At 49.9% G+C, this 27,038-nt stretch overlaps 2 protein-coding genes across 3 annotated transcripts in view; one reads left to right on the plus strand and one right to left on the minus strand.

Moving 5' to 3' along the window:
• Positions 1-19,763, plus strand: part of LOC308194756 (uncharacterized protein) — a 69,918-nt gene extending 50,155 nt beyond the window's left edge. The window contains exon 6 of the mRNA XM_080591041.1: positions 19,661-19,763. Coding sequence (XP_080447167.1) covers positions 19,661-19,748 — 88 coding nt within the window. The 3' untranslated portion in view covers positions 19,749-19,763. The remainder of the gene's footprint in view (positions 1-19,660) is intronic.
• On the minus strand, positions 5,561-26,314 carry LOC308194693 (uncharacterized protein). Of its 2 annotated transcripts, XM_080590905.1 has the most exons (17): positions 22,614-26,314; positions 20,318-20,432; positions 19,902-20,075; positions 19,707-19,813; positions 19,106-19,228; positions 18,473-18,621; positions 18,260-18,321; positions 17,219-17,371; positions 16,539-16,711; positions 16,244-16,337; positions 15,548-15,625; positions 15,182-15,291; positions 14,604-14,745; positions 7,623-7,805; positions 7,000-7,238; positions 6,496-6,566; positions 5,561-5,820 (listed from the first exon to the last, which is right to left on the minus strand). In XM_080590905.1, the coding sequence occupies exons 2-16, from the start codon at positions 20,321-20,323 to the stop codon at positions 6,512-6,514; spliced, it is 1,848 nt and encodes a 615-aa protein (XP_080447031.1). In that variant the 5' UTR covers positions 20,324-20,432; positions 22,614-26,314; the 3' UTR covers positions 5,561-5,820; positions 6,496-6,511. The 2 variants fall into 2 exon arrangements, with proteins under 2 accessions (XP_080447031.1, XP_080447032.1); XM_080590906.1 differs by lacking the exons at positions 5,561-5,820; positions 6,496-6,566; positions 7,000-7,238; positions 7,623-7,805; positions 22,614-26,314 and adding an exon at positions 13,018-13,681 and having other exon boundaries at positions 20,318-20,426.
• Positions 26,315-27,038: the final 724 nt, after the last annotated feature.

Here is a 27,038-nt window from a genome sequence, read left to right on the forward strand (position 1 = left end):
CACCCCTTTAAACCTGGGGATTATGTGTATGTAAAAGCATTTGCAGGTCGCCCTTTGGAAGAAAAGTGGACGGGACCATACCAGGTGCTGCTGACAACACATACCGCCATCAAGATTAAGGAGCAAACGGCCTGGATCCGTTATTCGAGAGTGAAGAAAGCTCCAAAAGCCCCCTGGAAAGTAACGCTGGGTGACGGTGAACTGAAACTAAAGTTCAGTCAAGCGAAATGAAGACACTATGGTCAGGAGTATTTAGTAATGTAGTTAGCAGAAATTTAGCTAACAGAATTGTTTTATTTCTGTGGCTTATAGTTGTAATTGTGATTCAAGAATTGGAAGGTGCTTCTATGATGATAGAGAATGGTGGGTGGCCTTGGTCTGAAGCCGTAACCACGGAGGATAAGAGCATTAATGGAAAGTTAGCTGTTGTGGTTATTTGGCGAACAAATGGTGATCATTTACATGCATTATCAGAATGGCAAAATTTAGGGGAAGGGTAGGGTGGATACACCAAAGAACTGTAGGGGACGAAATTGAAATAGGGTGCCGAATGATTAATGGAACAGCCCACGAGAAAGCAACGGGGATTTTAGTAAAACCGACTTCCAAAAGTGGCCAACAAGAAGGTTGTATCCGCCCAGGTAAATTAGATTGTTGGTATAATTTTATATTAACACAGACTGTAGCAGTTAACTGTTTTTGGACTAATAATGGTCAAAAGCTCGAGATCAAGGAAGGCAAGAGCCTCATGATAAATTTTCTGTATAAGATTAGTAAGGATAACATTTCATGGGGCTTTGAGGAAATATGGAATAAGTTAACTTCATGGTTACCCAACTTTCAATAGTTAGAACAAGTTTTTACTGATCTGGTTATGTTATTGGTAGTAGGAATATTTGTATGTATGTCACTGCGATACTGCTAATGATAAGGGCATGCAATGCAAAAGAATTTGCATGGGGAAAAGAAAAGGGGGGATTGATTAGGGAAGCTGAGGCGATTCCAGATAAGAAAGGGTTAAGAATGAAACTATTAAAGGAGAACAGAACATTAGGTGTAGGGCAGGAAGCAGATGTATGGACAATGTATCTCAAAATAGGACATACGGGCAATATATCTCGAACAAGACATTGGAATCCAAGATAAGAAAATAATGAGCAGAAGATTCGAAGAAAAAACAGTCCTTGCGGTTAGGAAGAAAGCTAATTCAGCAGAATCCTGACCAAGGGTGAAAAGTACACTGTGAGGAAGACTTATGGCCTTCCTCTCTGAGACCACCGACCACAGCTCGACGACCCCTGCCCAAGACCACTGAGAGGATCTGCGCAGGCGCAGGACACAAAAAAACTGATTAGCATGAGAAGCGAGAGTAGGCGGGGTTAGATAATGAATATGTATAGGCGTTAATAAAATATTAATCACTGTGATGTATAAATTTGGGACGGCTTTTCACTTCGGGATGCACGATAGGCGGAAAGATCCCCCGTGCATCCGGCGCCGTCAATAAAGAATAAATCACTTAAAGAAATTGGATTTATGATCTTTGAATCACTACTCACAACTTACACTTTCTTACTGCAAGGTTTCGCCACTCTTCCCTACCTATTACTGAAGAAGATCCCCCAACCCCCTCTCCTTACACTGAGACATGCTCATTAAGCTCATCAGCGGCCCCACAATTAACCCCCTCCGCACGCCGCTGCCGCAGCAGCCGTTGAGCGGAGCCCCCGCGGCGCTATCACAAAGTGGAGGCGGCCGCGGCCGGGCTGCGCATGCGGAGAGCCGCCCCGCGGCGGGCGGGCAGGGCGCGGAGCCGGGGGAAGCGCCGCCGGTTGCCTGTCCCTAACTGCCGCCCCCCCACCTCGGCATGAAGAAGATTTTCGGCTTCGGGAGGAAGAGGAAGGGGCAGCCGCCGCCTCCCGGCGGCGGACAGGTCCCCCCTGACATCCAGCTCCTGCGGGGCCATTCTTCACTTGTGCTGCCACAGTGCTGTCGCTGGGTTGGTGACAGCGGCTGAAGGTGTCCCCGTGCTCCAGACCGTCTGGGTGCAGAGGGCCCTCCCCGAATTTGCCAGAGGAATGGCAGAAGATCTCTTCCTATAGGAGTATTGGGTTTACATAGCAAGGTTTTATTTGCAGGGCGCTGCAGGGGTAGCCTCTGTGAGAAGAGTCCAGAAGATGCCCATGTTAGATAAGGGCCAGATTCTGTTGGCTCCAAAGGGACCTGATGCTGGCCAGAGATGAGCCAAAAATTGCTGTTTGTGCATCTGTGAAAGCATATTTAAGAAAGGGAAGACAAACAAACAAACAAAACTGTGGAACAACATCAGCTGGGAGAGGGAGGAGTGAGAACCAGCCCTACAGACACCAAGCTCAGTGGACAAGGAGGGCAGGAGGTGCTGCAGGTGCCAGAGCTGAAGTTCCCCTGTGGCCTATGGAGAGGCCCCCGATGGAGCAGGCTGTTCCCCTGCAGCCCATGGGTCCCACATGGAGCAGATCTCCACGCTGCAGCCCGTGGAGGAGCCCCCGGTGGAGCAGGTGGATGTGGCCTGGAAGAGGCTGCGGCCCATGGAGAGCCCCCGCAGGAGCAGGCCCCGGGCCGGAGCTGCAGCCCGTGGAGAGGAGCCCACGCAGGAGCAGGGGTTCTGGGGGGAGCTGCCGCCCGTGGGGGACCCATGCTGGAGCAGTTTGCTCCTGACGGACGGACCCCATGGTACGGAGCCATGTGGGAGCAGTTCTTGAAGAGTTGCTGCCTGTGGGCAGCAGTCCTGCTCAGTTCTGGAAGGATGGCATCTCATGGGAGGGACCCCACGTGGAGCTGGGGCAGAGAGTGACCGTGAAGGAGCGGTGGAGACAAAGCATCAGGGACTTGGTTCATGGAAGAAGACTATAACTCAACACAAATAAGTTATAAAGTAGGCATGTGGTTTATTTTGGCGCCGGTCACATGCAGGATAGCCCCCAAAGGCACGCGCACCTTAACGCGGCAACTTGCTTTGGTTATATGCAGTAAAAAGTTACATATGCATGAAGTTTCCCAATACGCTTATGCGTATGCCTAACCTATCCCCGCTTTGTATTAAAATTAGCTCCAAGAAGTCATTTCCATAAACTCCTCCCATCTGCGCCTGCGCAGTGCCTTCTGGTGGTGGTCGTCGGGGGGTCGTGGGAATGAAGTCCGATAACTCCTCTTCATCACCACTAGTTGACCCCGTGCCTTTGTACAGACTCAGCTGCCCCTTGGCTCTTCTCCAAACCACAAGGTCGGTCTCAGCTGGTTTTTGAGACAGGTTCCCCATTTTTGTCAGGAAACATCTTCTGTGAGGGGCCCCAAGACTCCTTGTTTCGATTAATTTGCACAGCAGTAAGCAAAGACACGCAGCAATATCTATTTTAAAGCGATTAAGCAAGCCCCCTTTCTTTCATTCCTGGCTTTAATAATTACAATTGTTTTATTTACAAATCATTAATACGATCAAGCAAGCCCCCGATCTTCTATCCCTGGCTTCAGTCCCCCCTTTCTAGAAGATTAGTAAATTCTTTTACTCGCAGCAAAGATTCCCAACTTGGTACTGATCACTTAATGCCATACCATGGACGTGCAACAAAGAAGTCAGCATGGCTATGCGGTATAACATTCTCCAGTTCCAGAGTAGTATAATTACATACAATACAAGACTCATACCAACTAAGGTCAATATGACTACGATCGGGTGACACAATGTATTGAGAATGCCATTTGCCGTTGGTGACCACCCGAAGATTGTGTCCCACCAGTGATGACCAGCACCTTGTTTATATTGTATTGTTAGACTTGATCAACTGGTGGGATACCACTGGTGCCAAATATAAAAATCACACCCGACAATTCTAACAAAGTTACAGATACAAAAGTTAGAATGATTTTTGCTAGGGAGAGTAATATTCTCCTTATCTACTTCTGCAAAAGCACAAGCAGTTCTTAAACACACACAGCCTTGACCAATATATAAGCACAGTCTTTTGACTAGTATTTGGATGAATTTCAAAGTGGAAAACACCTTGCTCAGTGTCAAGACATACGTCCTGAGCGTCAATTGTGTTGCTTTCACAGATAAATCCTTTAATCATTAATCATTAACATGATTAAGCAAGCCCCCATTCTTCTATCCCTGGCTTCAGACTGACCGCAGCCCCCATTCCCCCGTGCCGCTCAGGGGGAGGAGGTGGAAGAGGGTGGGTGGGACGAAGTTGGCTTTGGTTTCTTTCCTTTGTTTCTCACTTCTCTGGCTTGTTACTAAGTAACAGCCAATAGATTTTACTAATTTCCATACTCTGAGTTTGTTTTGCCCTTCACAATAGCTGTTGAGTGAACTCCCTGTTCTTGTCTCAACCCTTGAGCCCTTTTCATCGTATTTTCTCCCCCTTTTCCCTTTGAGGAGTGGGAGTGAGTGAGCGGTTGTGATGGAGCTCAGCTGCCCACCTGAGTAAAACCACCACAGAGGTGTGTCCCACAGTCACTCCACAGGCAAACAAGGGGTCTTGCGAAGTAACTCCTTCACAGGGAATGAGAACTTCCCCCTGCCCCCTTCTTTTGCTCCCTCCGTAGAGGTTTGCAGTCCAAGGCAGTCGCGTGCTGTTGCGGAGAGTGGATCGCGGCGGGCAGGCGATTTTCCGCATCGAGGCCGCTGGAGGCAGTCAAGGGAGCCGCAAGGACCCAGCAAGTTGACTCCACGCCTCAAGACTTCCTCCAACAAGAAGGAAAGAAGGGTAATGGTTGTAGGCGACTCCCTTCTGAAGGGAACAGAGGGCCCCATATGTCAGCTCGACCCTACCCGTAGGGAAGTCTGCAGCCTACCTGGGGCTCGGGTCAAGGACATTACCAGGAAACTTCCTGACCTCGTTAGCCCCCCTCCGATTATTACCCATTAGTGGGAATTCAGGGTGGCAGTGATGAAATTGCTGAGAGAAGCCTGGAGACTATTAAAAGGGACTTCAGGGGATTGGGGCAATTGCTGGATGGAGTGGGTGCGCAGGTGGTGTTTTCCTCTGCCTTCAGCCCTCCCTGAATTTGCCAGATGAGTGGCAGAAGATCTCTTTATATGGGGGAGCCCGGGTCTTCTTCCCAGGAGAACACCTTGCTCAGAGGATGCTGGTTTGAAGCCTACAAATCATTTCCCCTGCATTCAGAAATCTGGCCGCAGCATTAAAGCTCTCTGCCAGCCTCATGGACAGTGTGGTTGAGGTCCCCCGCTTGTCGTGGGCTATCCCTTTTGCAAGGGAACCATTTCCAGCCACAAGAGGCAAATGACACCTCTGTCTTTGTGTATTCTCCCTTTTTCCATCCCAAGCCCTTGTCCCTAGTTCACCCAGGAGTTTCCCTTGGTACTGTGTAACTCACAGGACACATCTGCAAGAGGGTTGGTCTGCTTCCCACAACGGAAAAAATACATTTGATGTTCACAGGATGCTCCTGGTCAGTAAGAGAGACGAGCAGAAGGAATCAGAGGGAACAGTCACATGGGCATGGGAGAGGAGAAGCAAAGTCCGTAAGGGAGAAGGGAACAGACAAAGACCCACACTACGTGACATGGTTTATTAAATGCCAAGGCGGGCGACAGAACTTGGAATTAAAGGCAGGCTGTTATCTGCACAGAACCGCTGCGTTCTTGCCAGCGTGGTGGGGGCAATGGCTGCTTTTGCTCACGGCCTGGAAACTGCCCGAATTACGGGGCAGAAGGCAAGTGTTGGCAGTCATCTTCCATCTTGGTAGAACTATGGCTTGTTTTCTGGACTGGGACTTTGTCTGCTCCGCCTTCATCTGATCAGTAATGATATCCAGCTGTGAAAACAGGGAAACACACAATAAGAAGAAAATGCACAAGGCAGGAACACCTTTTCACCTCCAATTACCAGTATTCCAGAAGTTAGTGAAGGAAATACCACAGGCTACACACAGAACGTTGTGAGGGAACCTGCAAATGACTCTTGCTCATCAGTGTTAGACTCTAGTCCTCTGCAGCCCTCTTCATCCTCAAGTGTTCCTACTCTCTAAGCATTCAAACTGGGCATTCTTTGGAACACTACTCCTAAAATACAGCTTCCGCATTCACCTTGAAAACGTTGAAAAGGATCTGCCTTTGAAAAGGCAAACATCTTCTTGCTGCAACCAGGCCCTAACGCAGCCTTCAGTGCGGCATGTCTTTGTCTGGTGCCTGTTCTCCTATTACCATTTGTACGGTTATTTTGTCTATTCTCCCTTTCTTTCCCTTCACTCTTTCCCTTACGGCTTTGCAGAAGAAGAAGGGCACTCTGTATTTTGCACACCCCGCAATGACCAGAGGTCTTCAGCCCGCCCCCATACAGTTGTGTACTCTTCTGATGCTTAGCAGTTGTTTTAGCATAAAGAAGGTGTGTTTTGGAACCACAAAGGGATTCTAACTTGAGGCTCAGAAGCGTAAGCTTGCTCACAGATATGCTTTAAGAGGGGTTGAGAATAACATTTATGAATGCTGACCTTAGCCACGCAGGCTTCAGTGGTGCTTCTGGTGGAGCTGAGCTTTGACTTCAGCTAGTTTCTGACGAGTTCTGAAAAATTCAGAGAGATTGAATCAGCAGATTCAGAGATTCTGCTCTCTAGAAGGCCCATATTATTCAAGCATTCATGTTTGCAGACAGGACAATAGGACAGGCAATTTCGCTTCTCTGCCTTATATCGCAGAGAACGTTACAATGAGGAACACATTATCAGAGTGGCCAGAAGACCACATGTTAAGACGATGCCAACTTCAAAAATGCTTTTGTAATGCCACGACCAGTGATGGCACTGCGGGAACACTGAAGCATTATGAAGGCAGTTCTAAAAAAGAGGAAGGTTTGCAGAGGAGTCTTTTATCAATATGCCTTTTTATGCATATTTACTGACATAATGCTGACCAGACAAAAAAAAGGGATGTTAGGAAGAAAACGTACAGGGAAAAAGCAGCATCTTGCTCTCACTCCAAAAAACGTCCAGACATACCTTTTGAGGTCCTTTTGTAGGCATCTTCTGAGGTTTACTTCCTCCAGATAGTAGTACCTGTAATTTTCCAGTCTTTCCTGCATGGACTCATATGCAAAAGTATGATCTTGTGGTGTCTTTTCCCTAACATCCTCCTCTTCAGAGTCAGCATCTCTGCTTCTGTGCTTTGGGCTCTTTCCCAGCGAAGTGCAAGGAGGGGATCTTGTCAGTTCTTGCACGTCTGGAGAGGCTGCCTGTGTCTGAAGCAGATAATGAAATTTCCATCACCACAAAGAAGAAGAGAACCATCCCCCCATCAGTCACACATACCCAGTTTCAAGGGCCCAGCCTCACTAAGGGGAGGCCACTTGCCTCCTCACTACCACCAGCAGTGAAGGCAGAAGCTGGAAACTCCCACAGGTCAACCATTCATTTTAGTCTGGAGGAGAAAGTAAGCCTTTTCCAAAGGCTCCATACACAATTCACAGGGACTTCTGTGCCTGTGGAGAACAACGCCTCACAGAAAGAATGAGGGGCAAGACCCCAAATACAAACATCACCTGCGACTTCTGGTCCGAGCACTTGTTCCTTGTCAGGCTCTTTCTTATCTCTGTCTCATGCTGTTGCTTTTGCCTGTGACCCACCTTGTAAGTCTTCAGAAGAGCTTTGATGCATGCCACCTCTTCTTGCAGCTGGCCATTGCTCTTCTCCATTTTTTCCTGAGACCCACGCAGAGCAGACAGCTCTTCTTGCAGGTCGCAATTTTGTGCTTCTAGCTGCCTGCATTTTCCAGACTCCATCTCCAGCTGCTGCGAAAGTTCATTGAGCTGTGGAGAGCAATGCATAAAGGGGTAGGGCGTCAAGATGGTCTTTGTCACCTTCTGACTCGGTATTAAAAGCAAAGTAAAGGCAGGCTCGTCTTTTAAGAGAAGAACAGCTTTAAGATCTTTGCTGACAGGATTCCCCAAGTTTCCATCCTTCCTCGGTTCTTTTGCTAGGGACGCTCTTGCCCAAAATGCTCCTCTGCTCATGGGACATCAAACACACCTCTACCCAGACACCAGAAAGAATGCCTATTGTGTGTGGGGGGAAGCGCTGCAGTGCAGAACGGACTAGGCACGAGCAGCAAATACTCTTCCTGCCCTTACTCTGAAAGCTTTGGAAACAGTGCCTCAGGAGGCCACTTTGACAGAACTGCTGGAGGAAGGCATTTTCTCTCTAGGTCAAAGCTGATGTTTGGTTGCAAGGATACGGAGGATATAGCAGATGTCCCATTAAGTCCCAAAGGCCAGCTGCGATGCTGTCTTAGTCTTCTCCCCCAGAAATACACCTTTTCTACACCTTCTAAAAATACACTCGGGAGGTTCCTGCCTTTTATAAATAGATAGAAAACGAACAAACAAAAATCCCTCAAAACAAACACAAACAAAAAATAAAAACAAACAAAAACCCGGAAACTTAATCTTCATTTTACACTGCCTAAACACAATGCCATTCCCTGTCATTTAAGAGAACTCTTCTAATGGCAGTGAAGCCACGAGAATGCTACGAGCCTTTGGACTAAGAATGAGCCACCACAAGGGCACTTGACTCCTTCTACAATACCTTCTAAAGCACACGTGTGCCTTAGCAGCACCTCTCAGTAACCAGGGGAAATGTAGATCAAGGGTCCCATGCACCTGAACAAGACACCCACGGCAGCTCAAAAGCACTTCTTGGACCTCTACTTCAGGGTGCCCATGGCTAGGGAAAGACGGGTTGAGACAGCTGCTGGTGAGCGGTAAGTTACAAAAGCATCACTGGCTCAACTCCTAAGACAGGGCTCTGGAAGTGATCTTGGGCAAAGCCAACTTCAGACAGGTGGAGTTCCACCTGCCAGACCCGGAAAATGCTGTGGACCTGTGCCATGGCCTGTGAAGCCACTGAGCCCGCCATCCTTGCTGTGACTCTCAGCTCGTCCTTCCTCCACAGAGCAGCCTGCCCTCAGTGTGCCCTTGCAGATACTGCTCTGCACGTTCATTTTGACCCACAATGACAACTGCTCTGCGTTCACCTGCTATGTATGACAACAGAAGGAGCATCAAGGAGAGAACAGACAACTCACAATACAAGAAGGACCATAGAAAAGAACAACAGAGGTATGGACATGAATAGACAAAAAAAGAAATCACAAAAGCGTGCAGAATCCAGAGCTCACCTTTACCTTTCGCATAGCCAGTTTCAAGGGCCCAGCCTCACTCAGGGGAGGCCACTTGCCTCCTCACTACCACCAGCAGTGAAGGCAGAAGCCGGAAACTCCCACAGGTCAACCATTCATTTTAGTCTGGAGGACACCAGTTCTCAGCACTCTGTTCTTACTTCAGAGTCAGTGCTAAGACACTTCTGTCTCTGTAAGACAGTCCTCTGCTTGTAAGCCTTTTCCAAAGGCTCCATACACAATTCACAGGGACTTCTGTGCCTGTGGAGAACAGCGCCTCACAGAAAGAATGAGGGGCCAGACCCCAAATACAAACATCACCTGCGACTTCTGGTCCGAGCACTTGTTCCTTGTCAGGCTCTTTCTTATCTCTGTCTCATGCTGTTGCTTTTGCCTGTGACCCACCTTGTAAGTCTTCAGAAGAGCTTTGAGGCATGCCACCTCTTCTTGCAGCTGGCCATTGCTCTTCTCCATTTTTTCCTCAGACCCACGCAGAGCAGACAGCTCTTCTTGCAGGTCGCAATCTTGTGCTTCTAGCTGCCTGCGTTTTCCAGACTCCATCTCCAGCTGCTGCGAAAGTTCATTGAGCTGTGGAGAGCAATGCATAAAGGGGTAGGGCATCAAGATGGTCTTTGTCACCTTCTGACTCGGTATTAAAAGCAAAGTAAAGGCAGGCTCGTCTTTTAAGAGAAGAACAGCTTTAAGATCTTTGCTGACAGGATTCCCCAAGTTTCCATCCTTCCTCGGTTCTTTTGCTAGGGACGCTCTTGCCCAAAATGCTCCTCTGCTCATGGGACATCAAACACACCTCTACCCAGACACCAGAAAGAATGCCTATTGTGTGTGGGGGGGGAAGCGCTGCAGTGCAGAACGGACTAGGCACGAGCAACAAATACTCTTCCTGCCCTTACTCTGAAAGCTTTGGAAACAGTGCCTCAGGAGGCCACTTTGACAGAACTGCTGGAGGAACGCATTTTCTCTCTAGGTCAAAGCTGATGTTTGGTTGCAAGGATACGGAGGATATAGCAGATGTCCCATTAAGTCCCAAAGGCCAGCTGCGATGCTGTCTTACTCTTCTCCCCCAGAAATACACCTTTTCTATACCTTCTAAAAATACACTCGGGAGGTTCCTGCCTTTTATAAATAGATAGAAAACGAACAAACAAAAATCCCTCAAAACAAACACAAACAAAAAATAAAAACAAACAAAAACCCGGAAACTTAATCTTCATTTTACACTGCCTAAACACAATGCCATTCCCTGTCATTTAAGAGAACTCTTCTAATGGCAGTGAAGCCACGAGAATGCTACGAGCCTTTGGACTAAGAATGAGCCACCACAAGGGCACTTGACTCCTTCTACAATACCTTCTAAAGCACACGTGTGCCTTAGCAGCACCTCTCAGTAACCAGGGGAAATCTAGATCAAGGGTCCCATACACCTGAACAAGACACCCACGGCAGCTCAAAAGCACTTCTTGGACCTCTACTTCAGGGTGCCCATGGCTAGGGAAAGACGGGTTGAGACAGCTGCTGGTGAGCGGTAAGTTACAAAAGCATCACTGGCTCAACTCCTAAGACAGGGCTCTCGAAGTGATCTTGGGCAAAGCCAACTTCAGACAGGTGGAGTTCCACCTGCCAGACCCGGAAAATGCTGTGGACCTGTGCCATGGCCTGTGAAGCCACTGAGCCCGCCATCCTTGCTGTGACTCTCAGCTCGTCCTTCCTCCACAGAGCAGCCTGCCCTCAGTGTGCCCTTGCAGATACTGCTCTGCACGTTCATTTTGACCCACAATGACAACTGCTCTGCGTTCACCTGCTATGTATGACAACAGAAGGAGCATCAAGGAGAGAACAGACAACTCACAATACAAGAAGGACCATAGAAAAGAACAACAGAGGTATGGACATGAATAGACAAAAAAAGAAATCACAAAAGCGTGCAGAATCCAGAGCTCACCTTTACCTTTCGCATAGCCAGTTTCAAGGGCCCAGCCTCACTCAGGGGAGGCCACTTGCCTCCTCACTACCACCAGCAGTGAAGGCAGAAGCCGGAAACTCCCACAGGTCAACCATTCATTTTAGTCTGGAGGACACCAGTTCTCAGCACTCTGTTCTTACTTCAGAGTCAGTGCTAAGACACTTCTGTCTCTGTAAGACAGTCCTCTGCTTGTAAGCCTTTTCCAAAGGCTCCATACACAATTCACAGGGACTTCTGTGCCTGTGGAGAACAGCGCCTCACAGAAAGAATGAGGGGCCAGACCCCAAATACAAACATCACCTGCGACTTCTGGTCCGAGCACTTGTTCCTTGTCAGGCTCTTTCTTATCTCTGTCTCATGCTGTTGCTTTTGCCTGTGACCCACCTTGTAAGTCTTCAGAAGAGCTTTGATGCATGCCACCTCTTCTTGCAGCTGGCCATTGCTCTTCTCCATTTTTTCCTCAGACCCACGCAGAGCAGACAGCTCTTCTTGCAGGTCGCAATCTTGTGCTTCTAGCTGCCTGCGTTTTCCAGACTCCATCTCCAGCTGCTGCGAAAGTTCATTGAGCTGTGGAGAGCAATGCATAAAGGGGTAGGGCGTCAAGATGGTCTTTGTCACCTTCTGACTCGGTATTAAAAGCAAAGTAAAGGCAGGCTCGTCTTTTAAGAGAAGAACAGCTTTAAGATCTTTGCTGACAGGATTCCCCAAGTTTCCATCCTTCCTCGGTTCTTTTGCTAGGGACGCTCTTGCCCAAACTGCTCCTCTGCTCATGGGACATCAAACACACCTCTACCCAGACACCAGAAAGAATGCCTATTGTGTGTGGGGGGAAGCGCTGCAGTGCAGAACGGACTAGGCACGAGCAACAAATACTCTTCCTGCCCTTACTCTGAAAGCTTTGGAAACAGTGCCTCAGGAGGCCACTTTGACAGAACTGCTGGAGGAAGGCATTTTCTCTCTAGGTCAAAGCTGATGTTTGGTTGCAAGGATACGGAGGATATAGCAGATGTCGCATTAAGTCCCAAAGGCCAGCTGCGATGCTGTCTTACTCTTCTCCCCCAGAAATACACCTTTTCTATACCTTCTAAAAATACACTCGGGAGGTTCCTGCCTTTTATAAATAGATAGAAAACGAACAAACAAAAATCCCTCAAAACAAACACAAACAAAAAATAAAAACAAACAAAAACCCAGAAACTTAATCTTCATTTTACACTGCCTAAACACAATGCCATTCCCTGTCATTTAAGAGAACTCTTCTAATGGCAGTGAAGCCACGAGAATGCTACGAGCCTTTGGACTAAGAATGAGCCACCACAAGGGCACTTGACTCCTTCTACAATACCTTCTAAAGCACACGTGTGCCTTAGCAGCACCTCTCAGTAACCAGGGGAAATCTAGATCAAGGGTTCCATGCACCTGAACAAGACACCCACGGCAGCTCAAAAGCACTTCTTGGACCTCTACTTCAGGGTGCCCATGGCTAGGGAAAGACGGGTTGAGACAGCTGCTGGTGAGCGGTAAGTTACAAAAGCATCACTGGCTTAACTCCTAAGACAGGGCTCTCGAAGTGATCTTGGGCAAAGCCAACTTCAGACAGGTGGAGTTCCACCTGCCAGACCCGGAAAATGCTGTGGACCTGTGCCATGGCCTGTGAAGCCACTGAGCCCGCCATCCTTGCTGTGACTCTCAGCTCGTCCTTCCTCCACAGAGCAGCCTGCCCTCAGTGTGCCCTTGCAGATACTGCTCTGCACGTTCATTTTGACCCACAATGACAACTGCTCTGCGTTCACCTGCTATGTATGACAACAGAAGGAGCATCAAGGAGAGAACAGACAACTCACAATAGAAGAAGGACCATAGAAAAGAACAACAGAGGTATGGACATGAATAGACAAAAAAAGAAATCACAAAAGCGTGCAGAATCCAGAGCTCACCTTTACCTTTCGCATAGCCAGTTTCAAGGGCCCAGCCTCACTCAGGGGAGGCCACTTGCCTCCTCACTACCACCAGCAGTGAAGGCAGAAGCCGGAAACTCCCACAGGTCAACCATTCATTTTAGTCTGGAGGACACCAGTTCTCAGCACTCTGTTCTTACTTCAGAGTCAGTGCTAAGACACTTCTGTCTCTGTAAGACAGTCCTCTGCTTGTAAGCCTTTTCCAAAGGCTCCATACACAATTCACAGGGACTTCTGTGCCTGTGGAGAACAACGCCTCACAGAAAGAATGAGGGGCAAGACCCCAAATACAAACATCACCTGCGACTTCTGGTCCGAGCACTTGTTCCTTGTCAGGCTCTTTCTTATCTCTGTCTCATGCTGTTGCTTTTGCCTGTGACCCACCTTGTAAGTCTTCAGAAGAGCTTTGATGCATGCCACCTCTTCTTGCAGCTGGCCATTGCTCTTCTCCATTTTTTCCTGAGACCCACGCAGAGCAGACAGCTCTTCTTGCAGGTCACAATTTTGTGCTTCTAGCTGCCTGCATTTTCCAGACTCCATCTCCAGCTGCTGCGAAAGTTCATTGAGCTGTGGAGAGCAATGCATAAAGGGGTAGGGCGTCAAGATGGTCTTTGTCACCTTCTGACTCGGTATTAAAAGCAAAGTAAAGGCAGGCTCGTCTTTTAAGAGAAGAACAGCTTTAAGATCTTTGCTGACAGGATTCCCCAAGTTTCCATCCTTCCTCGGTTCTTTTGCTAGGGACGCTCTTGCCCAAAATGCTCCTCTGCTCATGGGACATCAAACACACCTCTACCCAGACACCAGAAAGAATGCCTATTGTGTGTGGGGGGAAGCGCTGCAGTGCAGAACGGACTAGGCACGAGCAACAAATACTCTTCCTGCCCTTACTCTGAAAGCTTTGGAAACAGTGCCTCAGGAGGCCACTTTGACAGAACTGCTGGAGGAACGCATTTTCTCTCTAGGTCAAAGCTGATGTTTGGTTGCAAGGATACGGAGGATATAGCAGATGTCGCATTAAGTCCCAAAGGCCAGCTGCGATGCTGTCTTACTCTTCTCCCCCAGAAATACACCTTTTCTATACCTTCTAAAAATACACTCGGGAGGTTCCTGCCTTTTATAAATAGATAGAAAACGAACAAACAAAAATCCCTCAAAACAAACACAAACGAATAATAAAAACAAACAAAAACCCGGAAACTTAATCTTCATTTTACACTGCCTAAACACAATGCCATTCCCTGTCATTTAAGAGAACTCTTCTAATGGCAGTGAAGCCACGAGAATGCTACGAGCCTTTGGACTAAGAATGAGCCACCACAAGGGCACTTGACTCCTTCTACAATACCTGCTATGTATGACAACAGAAGGAGCATGAAGGAGAGAACAGACGTCTCACAATACAAGAAGAAGCATAGAAAAGAACAACAGAGGTGTGAACATTAACAGACAAAAAAAGAAACCACAAAATCCTGCAGAATCTGGAGCTCACCTTTGCTGTTAATTTATCAGCTTCACTGGCCCCTTCAGAGCAGCTGCTCGTCATGTCTCTTGCAGTATTAATCATGAGCTTTCTTTCTCTGGCCTCAGATTCTCTTAGTTTCTGCAGAGCTCCGTTCAGAAGCCTCCTTAACCTGTGCAGCAAATTAGTCAAGAAAACATTGAGGTAGGAGGTGAAGGAACTACCAGCCTGTTTCACATTCTCAGACATAAACAGCATAGAGAAGGCTTGCTTCTTCTTTAACACGCTTGACAGACCAGGAGTTACTGAGAAAAACCAGCATTCCAGTGCCGCAGATCACTTGGAGGGTCCACCTTGCACCTGAACGGAGGAATAAATGGAGAAGGGACTTCCTGCCCTCCCAGGAGAATTGCAGGGCAACCTGCACTTGAAGTTCTTTTGGCAGCTCTGTAAAACCATAGGCACGTGTACAGAAGAGCCTTGTAAGACCTAGCGTGAGGCTTGAATTTGCTCACAGACAGTTACCCTCACCTATTTTTACATTCAGCCTCCATGAAGCTTGATTTCTACTCTATGGGATCTCTCTTTAAAGTGCTAACAAGCCATACCTGAGACATTCTCTCCGCAGTTCGCTGTTGCTTTTCATTTCCTGCTCGAGGCGCACTTCGACTGGGCATTTCAACTCGACCAGCTTCTCTTCTGTTCTCTGACACTGATGCTTTCAAAACAGAAACGATACATGGTAGAACCAGCACAGGGACAGCATCTACATGTGGTATGTGCAGATAGCCTAGGCAGAACTCGGTAGCAGTACTGGGGAAGCAGGAGTAGCAGGGCTTCCCCTTCCCTTGAACGTGCCCTGCCATAAAAGCAGGAGGGTTTCCCAGGGCTCCCCTGGTCTTTTCACCCACTACCTGCCCAGCAGGTATTCAAAGACTAAAATAGTCATTCACAGAAAGCATTCCCATACATACCTGCTGGTGTGGATGCCCGTCTGCGGTTGTCTGTGCTGACTGAAAGGCAGTTACCAAGTCCTCCGGGTGATTACGAGCCTACAGAAGCACAAAAAGAAGCGAAAAGTCATGCTGCGTGCAACTTTCCTGCCTCACACCTCTCTGCCGCTCTTCCCCTCCTGCCAGTCTCAGTAGAGTACAGGGCTCATGTTCACCTCCCTCCTCCCCAGGCAGACAAGAAGAATCATTTGCTTCACAGAGGCCACAGATAAAAGCCCCTCCTTTACGCCAAGAGGAACTGCTTTATTAGCGACAGCGCGGCATGTCAGGTCGGGGCTGTGCAGCATTGTGCAAACTTGACTACCACCTCTCACGCAGGAGGTATATCTCAAGTGCAGCCTGCGATCTTCAATATCACCACTGGTCTAAAGCAGAAAATACCTAGACCAGTGCATTCCAGTGAACCCTTATTTTTTCTAGTGCTAAGAACTTCCTGGTGCTGTAGGACTTGCCGTAGTATCATGGGAAAACTCTCAAAACCAGAAAGCTGGGGAACAGACCGGCAGGATTTTCAGAGCAGCTTACAGTCAGCACAGCTGGTCAAGAACTCAGCTCCCCTAAGCTTGGCAGAAAAATCTCATCTTACTTTGTCCCCACAGAACTACTTAGCTAGGCGCAGGAGCTCACAGGGAAGAGGGAAGTTTATCACTGACTTACTGAGGCAGAGGCTTGCTGGTGTCTCTGAAGGGCTTCAATCAGTCTGCTTTGTTGCTGGATTGTGGCTTCCAATCTGTCACTTCCAGCTTTGAGTCTGAAAGAGAAATACAGGCCTTATTGGGGAACTCCACAAGAGCACACAGTTGGAAAGAACAGTGTGCAAGAACATAAGCTAAAGCAAAGGCTTCTTTCCAAATCCTGTATTAACTTTCTGTGATGTGACGAGGCAATTCCCCTGCGTTCACAGAGTCCCAGAAAGCAGCGTCTCGCCCCTCTGTCTTACTACCCTGCCTACCCTTGCATGCGTTCTTCCAGCTTTTGGAGAGCTCCAGTTCCAAAGGATGGCTCCAGAAAGCCTTGCACTTTCTGGGAAGAAGCTGCTGCTTCTCTCTTCTTATCCTCCAGTACAGTCTCCAGGTATTTTACCCAGACCTCAGACTCAATACACGCTTGTTCCGATGCCTCCACCTGCAAAACCAAAGGAAGAATCAATCCATGGTGGTCAGCCTAGTCTTTAGGGAGGGAAATTGACTGCTTCCACTCTCAAACCCCCATGCATGTTACTTCACTGCATTTTGTACTAACCCCTCTCCTATAGCTCTGTAGATTTTCTACAGAATTTCCTGAACGCTGGCACAAAACTCAGCCTGCTTTGTCTGCGACTCTGGCACAGACACTGCCAATGCTGGTCCCAACACAGAGACATGAAAAAAAATTTACAACCGTTGTCAGAGCACACCCAAGTGGTGCCGCACCCTCTGTGTCTCAGAGCACACCCAAGTTTTGAGAAAGCGCAAACTGCTCTGGTCAAACCTACCCCCTGGAAGGTGCCTCCTAACGCACTGCTTTGTCCCTCCAGCTTGTGAAAAGCTCCCCAAAGGGCCCGTTGTGTTGGTCACCAGCAGAGAGGGGGAAGAAGGGAAGAGAAAGGACAACCACCCTTGGATTTATCCCTATAGTGCTGCCTTTCCATACCTTAGCTTTAACCATCTCCAATTCCTCTTGCAAGCGCTCTACGTCTTTCTCAGTGTCACTGAGCTGGCTCTCAGTAGCTTCAGGTGGGGCTTCTGACACGGACAGACTTTCAGGAGCACCAGGAAGCTCAAGCTGCAGCTGTCTGTCTTGATCCTAAAGAAATGGGGTTCCGTGAGCATGACAAAGTCAGTGAGAACATGGGAATATGAGCTGTGCTTTTACTCATTAGGTTCTACAACTAGGTCAGTCTTCTGACTGAAACAAAGGATTGGAAGTGCACCACCACCAGGCACAGCTGGGGACCTCTCTCCATCTTTCTTAGCCTCAACTATCAGCAGCTCTTTGTGAGGGTTTCTGTTTCTTAAAACAGAGGGAAGGCTTAACGTTTTTTCTCTTCTTGGAACATAGCCTGAGAGACTGGGCAGGGGCTTTCTACCTACGCAAAAAGGCGGGCAGTGGAGAATGGAATCTGCAGAACTATTGTTGCCTCCAATGGCATTTCAGCAGTTGTAAAGCAGAAGCCAGACTTCGTTCTGCCAGAGCTTAAGCATGGCCTGGAATCTCCCTGCTGCTTCTGAGAACATGCTCGCGGCCAAGGAATGCACGCTGAAAGCAGAGCTGCAAGCCCTCAATGCTATTCTCTGGTATCTCTTCGTTGTTGGCGTTAAGAATTGCCACATAAAGGTTACCGGAGCACTGGTGAAGTATGGTGAAAAGCAACAGTCCACTCCCGGCCAGCCCCTTTGAGAAGCTCAGAAGATTTTAAGCAGCAGGAATAATCTTTGCTGCTTCATTATGTAGAACATGCTTTCCCTAGACTGGAACTCTAACTGAAAGGCCAGCTGCAGCGAGACCCAGTTCTCCCAGCAGTTTCACCAACCCAGCGCAAACTGAACAGCTGGGCTGGAGCACAAGTAGTTCAAGGGCCCCAGTCACAAACAAGTGGCAGAGGCAGCAACAGAGGTAAGCGAGCCCAGAGGTAAACTTGCCCCAAAGTAAGCGAGCCAAATGGGAGCCCAGTGGGTCCTTCACAGAAAGTACCTTGCGATCCCAGGGCAATTCAGCCTCTTCCTCCTGCTCTGCTCCTACAGCTGGCAGGGCACCTACAAGGGATGGACGAAGCGAGACAGTGTGAGCATTCCTGGCACTCTGCTTTTCCCTGCCAGTCAAGCCCTGCCCCCAAATACGGGAAGCGGTCTGACATCAGGCCACATTAGTTGTCCTCATCAGCTCTTCCACACTTCAGGATCCTACCTTCTCCATCCAAAGCAAGTGTGGCCAGTGCAAAGTGCTCAGTCCTCGGAGAGCAGAATCTGCTGGGGACTGTTGTGTCTTGTGCAGCGCCAGCAGAAGCTTCTCCCGTCTTTTCACAGCGTGCATGTTCTACCAGTTTCTTGCAAAGGCTACATGCAGATAGAGAGAACATACAGGCAGTCAGATCCAAAACATCCTTGCCTAGTATCCTTGCTCTTGCCTAGGACAGCAACTGACTTGGAACCAGTTCAGAACTGTCTGTGTGCGGTGTCAGTCTCCCCATGATGGTGGACCTGCTACACCACCAGGGATCTCTTTGAGGGTTTATCTAAAGGGACACTGGTAAGATCCCCACTGAAAGAAAAGGTGCCTCTTTCCTGGTCAGTGGAGCGGAACTGGGCTTAGCAACACAAGCGGGATTTCTAAGAAAGCCTTGTGGGTGGAAGTTCTCCTCTACTTCCAAATCCTCTCTTGACTTGGGAAGGTGATTTATGAGAAGACATCACCGAGCCCAGCTTCAAGAAAGGTCTGAAGATATCGTTAAGCCTTTGTGCATCTATCACAAAGGGTGACAAATCAGCACGGACACTCTGACAACTCAGCCGCTCTAACAGTGACGTACAAAACACTCACTCAGAATGTCCCGACCGGAGAGCATAATCCACAGCCGTATCGCAAGCAATGTTGGCACCGTAGGAAAGAAGTAGCTCTATTACATCCGTTTCCCCAGCAGAAGCGGCAAGCGTAAGAGCAGTCCTAAAGCATCCAAAAGGTGGTATGAAACATAGCAGCATTTGCAGGCTCTGTGTTGTTGTTATTCTAATCCCTGTTTCCTCCCCAAACAATTCCCTCCCCGATTCCTACAAGCACAGGGAAAGCAAAGCCACACACAGGGGAGTGCTGGAGGACTGAGGCTGGAAGGCACCTCCAGACAGCTCCTGGCCAGCCGCCTCCCCAGAGCAGACTCAGCCACGAGGCCAGAGCACGTTGCTCAAGGCTTCTTCCACTCTGCTCTTCAAAGCCTCATAGGATGGAGGCTGCTCAAACCCCTGGTGCCACCTGCTCCCCTGATTAACCTTCCTCATGCTGAGAGGGTTTCTCCTAAGCAGCTGTGGGAAGGCCTCTTGTTTCACTTGATGCCCATTGTCTCTTGGACAACACTGACTCTCCTTCTCCTGTTCATTCCAGTGACAATGCTAAGGAGAGCCACATGCACTTTGGAGCAATGCCTCACCTTCCAAAGAAATTTCGAGCACACACATTCGCTCCTTTTTGAAGAAGAAACTTTACCATCTCTTTATGATGGCTGGAGATGGCAAGAAGAAGCGGGGTATTTCTCTCCTGAAAGGATAAAGAATCCCCGTCAGAACAACCCAGACGAATTAAGTGCCTTTCCCAAAGAGCAGTGCTGCCCAGATTCAAAACTTACACAGTCCTTTGCTTCAAGGTGTGCACCATGCTCAACTAACATCTCTGCTACAGACGTGTTAGGAGCTGCGGCAGCCAGGTGAAGGGCAGACTTGCCTCTGTAACCTTCCAGGTTTGGGTCGGCACGGTGCTCTAGCAGAATCGCCACGCATTCTTCATGCTGGCTCTCCACTGCCTGCAAACAACACAAAGAAAAGGAAGGACTTGTGCCGTGTTTCACTCTGTCACAGCTACAGCAGCTTCCCAGTGCTGGAAGATAAGAGCGTCTTCCGAGATGAGCTAGTGTATGCCTATTACGTGCCGATTACAACTTTCATGTTTCTCTACAGGTCGGTGTGAAGAATGCGGCAAGACACTTGTCATTGGAAGCACAATTGATAAAGCCCCACTTAGAGCAGAGTAACGTGTTCCACATACCATCATGAGTGGCGATCTGCCAGTGTTGTCACAAAGGTTCAGCAGGCACTTCTCTTGCACCAGGAATCGAACAACGTCTGCATGGCCGTTCGCACAAGCAAGGTGCAGCGGTGTCCTAAAACCAAAATAAATTAGCTTTCCACAGGCAGGCAATGCCCCAAATCACTTCTGGCTGTGGAACACGCGCAGGGCCACAAGTCTCCACTTGCCAATGCCAAGCAGAACGTAAGCTTTGGAGGCTGTGGAACTCCATGAAGAGTGCGAAGTCAGTGTAAGTCTCCAAGTTTTTCCACAATCACTCGAGCGGCAGAAGGGCGGTGAATGCCCTGACGCTGATCACCCACAGGACAGGAGAGAACTGCTAATGCCCGAGCGGCTGCTAAACAACCCCACAGGGAGAGGACAGGGCAGTGGCGGTCGGCAGCACACCCTTCAAGCAGCGCTCGAGCCGCCCCAGCAATTCCAAGCAAAGCTGGATTGTTCCCCTCTGCCAGCTGAGAGGGAAAAGCCCTCTCAGTGATCAGCTCTTGAAGGGAATGACGACACGGGCTCCAAGATAGTCGAGAAATGGAGACCCTTTATTGTCCCAATGCCAGATCTTACATAGTTTTTCTGAGCCCCTCCACGCGCTGCACGTGGCTGGCAAACATAGTTACAGACTTCTGGTTGGTGCATTCCTTTTGATCACGCGTAGCCCTCTATAGGCCCGTCCAAGCCTAACAACTCCTCCTTAGTGGTTCCCACTTTCTCTTACTCTAGCCTGGTTACCACTCTATGCCTCTGAGTAACCTTCTTCTTAACCCGTCGCGCACTGCTGTATCAATCAGATCCAGTTTGTCACTGAACGGGTCACACCCATAAGCTCTGACCCAGGGTTCCAGAGGAGGCGGTGCCCTTGCTGCCGTGCTCCTGACTCTGCCCTGGGCTTCAGCCGTCTCTCTGCACGGGGCTGAAGGCTTTGCCAAGGGCTGGTAGGAGCATGTGCTCCCGACTATGTCCAGTGCCAGTGACTTCAGGGCGAGAGGCTGCCTGGCCGGACAACGCCCAGCCTCAGCCCTCCATCGCCTCAGCTCTTGCTGACACCTGCTGCAGAAGGAGGGTTGGTGCCAGAGCCGCGTACGCAGCGGCACCAGGCTGAAGCTCGCACGCCACGGGAGAGCGATCCCACCCCAAGCCTTTAAGCGCACCCCCCAGCCCCTCACCGCTTTGCCTGGTCTCAACGGTTTTTGCCTCGTTTCCTCAGCCACCAGTGCCGCCTCAGCCGGGCCAGGTCGCCACGGGCGGCCGCGCGGTGCAGCCCGTGCAGGCCCTCCTCTGGCAGCTGGTGGGCATCGCTGTCTCTGGACAGGGAAGTGCTGCTGGGCATCGGATGCTCCTGGCCCCGGTGGAGGAGCCCCAGGAGCCTCTGCATGCTGCAGCAAGGATGTGGGCACAAGCCCACCTGGGGCCACCAGAGCCCTGCGGGCCCTGCTTGGGTCCGACACGGACAGGCGCAGGGGCAGGGGAGCCGAGCCCCGAGCAGCGGCTGTGGCCTGGTGCTCCCAGGCAGGGCAGGGACGCACCGAGGCTCCCAGCCAGGGCAGCGCTGTTGCTCCCACAGCAGAGGCAACAGCACTGAGCACTCCTGCTGGCAGGGGTGCACATACACTGCGTCTCAGCGATGGTGGCACATTGTGTCACAATGGGCATCACCAGGGGCGTCACAAGTGTCCTCTTAAGTTGGAGGGCCACACCCCCCCACAGTCCAGCAGTGACTGCGGCACTTTCTGGCTCCTGCCTTAAGAGCTCTTTGTGCCTCAGTTGACGTTCTTCCGCAGCGTGGATGGGGATCTCGGGCCATGCGATGGGGCAGGGCTCCTCAGGAGGCATCGAGAACGTGCCTGGCTGGCAGGGGCACTGCATTACTTCCCTGTGGCCATGGTTGAGCTGGCACCTGCCCCAGTTGTACTGGGTCTGTCTGGGATGGAGTTAACATTCCCTGCGGCAGCCCATATAGTGTTGTTCTCTGCACTGGTACAGAATCATAGAATCATAGAATCATTAAGGCTGGAAGAGACCTTCAAGATCACTGGTCCAACCATCACCCTACTACCAATGTCACTCACTAACCCACGTCCCTAAGCGCCAGGTCCAACCTTGCCTTGAACACCTCCAGGGACGGTGACGCCACCACCTCCCTGGGCAACCAGCTCCAATGTCTGACTGCTCTTTCTGAGAAGAAATGTCTCCTCATTTATAACCTTATCCTCCCCTGGTGCAACTTGAGGCCATTCCCTCCAATCCTGTCACTAGTTACCTGAGAGAAGAGGTGGACCCCCAGCTCCCCACACCTTCCTTTCAGGTAGTTGTAGACAGCAATAAGGTCTCCCCTGAGGTCTCTCCAGCTTTATAGCCCTTTTCTGGACACGTTCCAGGGCCTTGATGTCCTTCTTGCACTGAGGAGCCCAAAGCTGAACACAGTACTCAAGGTGCAGCCTCACCAGAGCAGAGTACAGGGGAAAAATCACCTCCCTGGTGCTGCTGGCTACACTTTTCCTGATACAAGCCAGGATGCCGTTGGCCTTCTTGGACACCTGGGCACACTGCTGGCTCACGTTCAGGCGAGCATCGACCAACACCCCCAGATCCTTTTCCTCTGCACAGCTCTTGAGCCACTCTCCCCCAAGCCTGTAGCAAGAGTCTTTTTGTAGCAAGAGTCACTGATGAGCAAGAGTCATTTGCAGGTTCCCTTTAGATGTTCTGTGTGTAGCCTGTGGTATTTCCTTCACTAACTTCTGAAATGCTTGTAGTTGGAGGTGAAAACGTGTTCCTTCCTTAAGCATTCCCCTCTTATTGTGCGTTTCCCTGTTTTCACAGCTGAACATTATTACTGATCAGATGAAGGTGGAGCAGACGAAGTCCCAGTCCAGAAAACAAGCCATAGTTCTACCAAGATGGCAGTAGACTGCGAGCACTTGCCTTCTGCCCCGTAATTCGGGCAGTTTCCAGGCAGTGAGCAAGAGCAGTCATTGGCCCCGCCATGCCGGCATGAATGCGGCGGTTCTGTGCACATAACAGCCTGCCTTTAATTCCAAGTTCTGTCACCCTCCTTGGTATTTAATAAACCATGTCATGTAGTGCAGGTCTTTGTCTTCTTCTCCCTTCCGGGCTTTGCTTCTCCCCTCGGGGCTTTGCTTCTCCCCTCCCCTACTCATTTGACCGTTCCCTCTAATTCCCGCCGCTGGCAGGGGCACAGCATTACTTCTGCATGGCTGTGGTTGATCTGGCAGCTGTCCTAGCTCACCCCCACACTCTCCCGGGCACAGGGCAGCACTGTACCCACATCCAGGGACAGGTCCCCCCTGACGTCCAGCTCCTGCGGGGCCATTCTTCACTTGTGCTGCCACAGTGCTGTCGCTGGGTTGGTGACAGCGGCTGAAGGTGTCCCCGTGCTCCAGACCGTCTGGGTGCAGAGGGCCCTCCCCGAATTTGCCAGAGGAATGGCAGAAGATCTCTTCCTATAGGAGTATTGGGTTTACATAGCAAGGTTTTATCTGCAGGGCACTGCAGGGGTAGCCTCTGTGAGAAGAGTCCAGAAGATGCCCATGTTAGATAAGGGCCAGATTCCGCTGGCTCCAAAGGGACCTGATGCTGGCCAGAGATGAGCCAAAAATTGCTGTTTGTGCATCTGTGAAAGCATATTTAAGAAAGGGAAGACAAACAAACAAACAAAACTGTGGAACAACATCAGCTGGGAGAGGGAGGAGTGAGAACCAGCCCTGCAGACACCAAGCTCAGTGCAGAAGGAGGGCAGGAGGTGCTGCAGGTGCCAGAGCTGAAGTTCCCCTGCGGCCTGTGGAGAGAGGCCCCCGATGGAGCAGGCTGTTCCCCTGCAGCCCATGGGTCCCACACGGAGCAGATCTCCACGCTGCAGCCTGTGGAGGAGCCCCCGGTGGAGCAGGTGGATGTGGCCTGGAGGAGGCTGCGGCCCATGGAGAGCCCCCGCAGGAGCAGGCCCCGGGCCGGAGCTGCAGCCCGTGGAGAGGAGCCCACGCAGGAGCAGGGGTTCTGGGGGGAGCTGCCGCCCGTGTGGGACTCGTGCTGGAGCAGTTTGCTCCTGACGGACGGACCCCATGGTACGGAGCCATGTGGGAGCAGTTCTTGAAGAGTTGCTGCCTGTGGGCAGCAGTCCTGCTCAGTTCTGGAAGGATGGCATCTCATGGGAGGGACCCCACGTGGAGCTGGGGCAGAGAGTGACCGTGAAGGAGCGGTGGAGACAAAGCATCAGGGACTTGGTTCATGGAAGAAGACTATAACTCAACACAAATAAGTTATAAAGTAGGTATGTGGTTTATCTTGGCGCCGGTCACATGCGGGATAGCCCCCAAAGGCACGCGCACCTTAACGCGGCAACTTGCTTTGGTTATATGCAGTAAAAAGTTACATATGCATGAAGTTTCCCAATACGCTTATGCGTATGCCTAACCTATCCCCGTTTTGTATTAAAATTAGCTCCAAGAAGTCATTTCCATAAACCCCTCCCATCTGTACCTGCGCAGTGCCTTCTGGTGGTGGTCGTCGGGGGGTCGTGGGGATGAAGTCCGATAACTCCTCTTCATCACCACTAGTTGACCCCGTGCCTTTGTACAGACTCAGCTGCCCCTTGGCTCTTGTCCAAACCACAAGGTCGGTCTCAGCTGGTTTTTGAGACAGGTTCCCCATTTTTGTCAGGAAACATCTTCTGTGAGGGGCCCCAAGACTCCTTGTTTCGATTAATTTGCACAGCAGTAAGCAAAGACACGCAGCATTATCTATTTTAAAGCAATTAAGCAAGCCCCCTTTCTTTCATTCCTGGCTTTAATAATTACAATTGTTTTATTTAGAAATCATTAATACGATCAAGCAAGCCCCCGATCTTCTATCCCTGGCTTCAGTCCCCCCTTTCTAGAAGATTAGTAAATTCTTTTACTCGCAGCAAAGATTCCCAACTTGGTACTGATCACTTAATGCCATACCATGGACGTGCAACAAAGAAGTCAGCATGGCTATGCGGTATAACATTCTCCAGTTCCAGAGTAGTATAATTACATACAATACAAGACTCATACCAACTAAGGTCAATATGACTATGATCGGGTGACACAATGTATTGAGAATGCCATTTGCCGTTGGTGACCACCCGAAGATTGTGTCTCACCAGTGATGACCAGCACCTTGTTTATATTGTATTGTTAGACTTGATCAACTGGTGGGATACCACTGGTGCCAAATATAAAAATCACACCCGACAATTCTAACAAAGTTACAGATACAAAAGCTAGAATGATTTTTGCTAGGGAGAGTAATATTCTCCTTATCTACTTCTGCAAAAGCACAAGCAGTTCTTAAACACACACAGCCTTGACCAATATATAAGCACAGTCTTTTGACTAGTATTTGGATGAATTTCAAAGTGGAAAACACCTTGCTCAGTGTCAAGACATACGTCCTGAGCGTCAATTGTGTTGCTTTCACAGATAAATCCTTTAATCATTAATCATTAATATGATTAAGCAAGCCCCCATTCTTCTATCCCTGGCTTCAGACTGACCGCAGCCCCCATTCCCCCGTGCCGCTCAGGGGGAGGAGGTGGAAGAGGGTGGGTGGGACGAAGTTGGCTTTGGTTTCTTTCCTTTGTTTCTCACTTCTCTGGCTTGTTACTAAGTAACAGCCAATAGATTTTACTAATTTCCATACTCTGAGTTTGTTTTGCCCTTCACAATAGCTGTTGAGTGAACTCCCTGTTCTTGTCTCAACCCTTGAGCCCTTTTCATCGTATTTTCTCCCCCTTTTCCCTTTGAGGAGTGGGAGTGAGTGAGCGGTTGTGATGGAGCTCAGCTGCCCACCTGAGTAAAACCACCACAGAGGTGTGTCCCACAGTCACTCCATAGGCAAACAAGGGGTCTTGCAAAGTAACTCCTTCACAGGGAATGAGAACTTCCCCCTGCCCCCTTCTTTTGCTCCCTCCGTAGAGGTTTGCAGTCCAAGGCAGTCGCGTGCTGTTGCGGAGAGTGGATCGCGGCGGGCAGGCGATTTTCCGCATCGAGGCCGCTGGAGGCAGTCAAGGGAGCCGCAAGGACCCAGCAAGTTGACTCCACGCCTCAAGACTTCCTCCAACAAGAAGGAAAGAAGGGTAATGGTTGTAGGCGACTCCCTTCTGAAGGGAACAGAGGGCCCCATATGTCAGCTCGACCCTACCCGTAGGGAAGTCTGCAGCCTACCTGCGGCTCGGGTCAAGGACATTACCAGGAAACTTCCTGACCTCGTTAGCCCCCCTCCGATTATTACCCATTAGTGAGAATTCAGGGTGGCAGTGATGAAATTGCTGAGAGAAGCCTGGAGACTATCAAAAGGGACTTCAGGGGATTGGGGCAATTGCTGGATGGAGTGGGTGCGCAGGTGGTGTTTTCCTCTGCCTTCAGCCCTCCCTGAATTTGCCAGATGAGTGGCAGAAGATCTCTTTATATGGGAGAGCCCGGGTCTCAGAGGTTGCTGGTTTGAAGCCTACAAATCATTTCCCCTGCATTCAGAAATCTGGCCGCAGCATTAAAGCTCTCTGCCAGCCTCATGGACAGTGTGGTTGAGGTCCCCCGCTTGTCGTGGGCTATCCCTTTTGCAAGGGAATCATTTCCAGCCACAAGAGGCAAATGACACCTCTGTCTTTGTGTATTCTCCCTTTTTCCATCCCAAGCCCTTGTCCCTA

Source organism: Anser brachyrhynchus (genome assembly GCF_964034855.1).
Source record: "Anser brachyrhynchus genome assembly, chromosome: 1".
Classification (NCBI taxonomy): Eukaryota; Metazoa; Chordata; class Aves; order Anseriformes; family Anatidae; genus Anser; species Anser brachyrhynchus.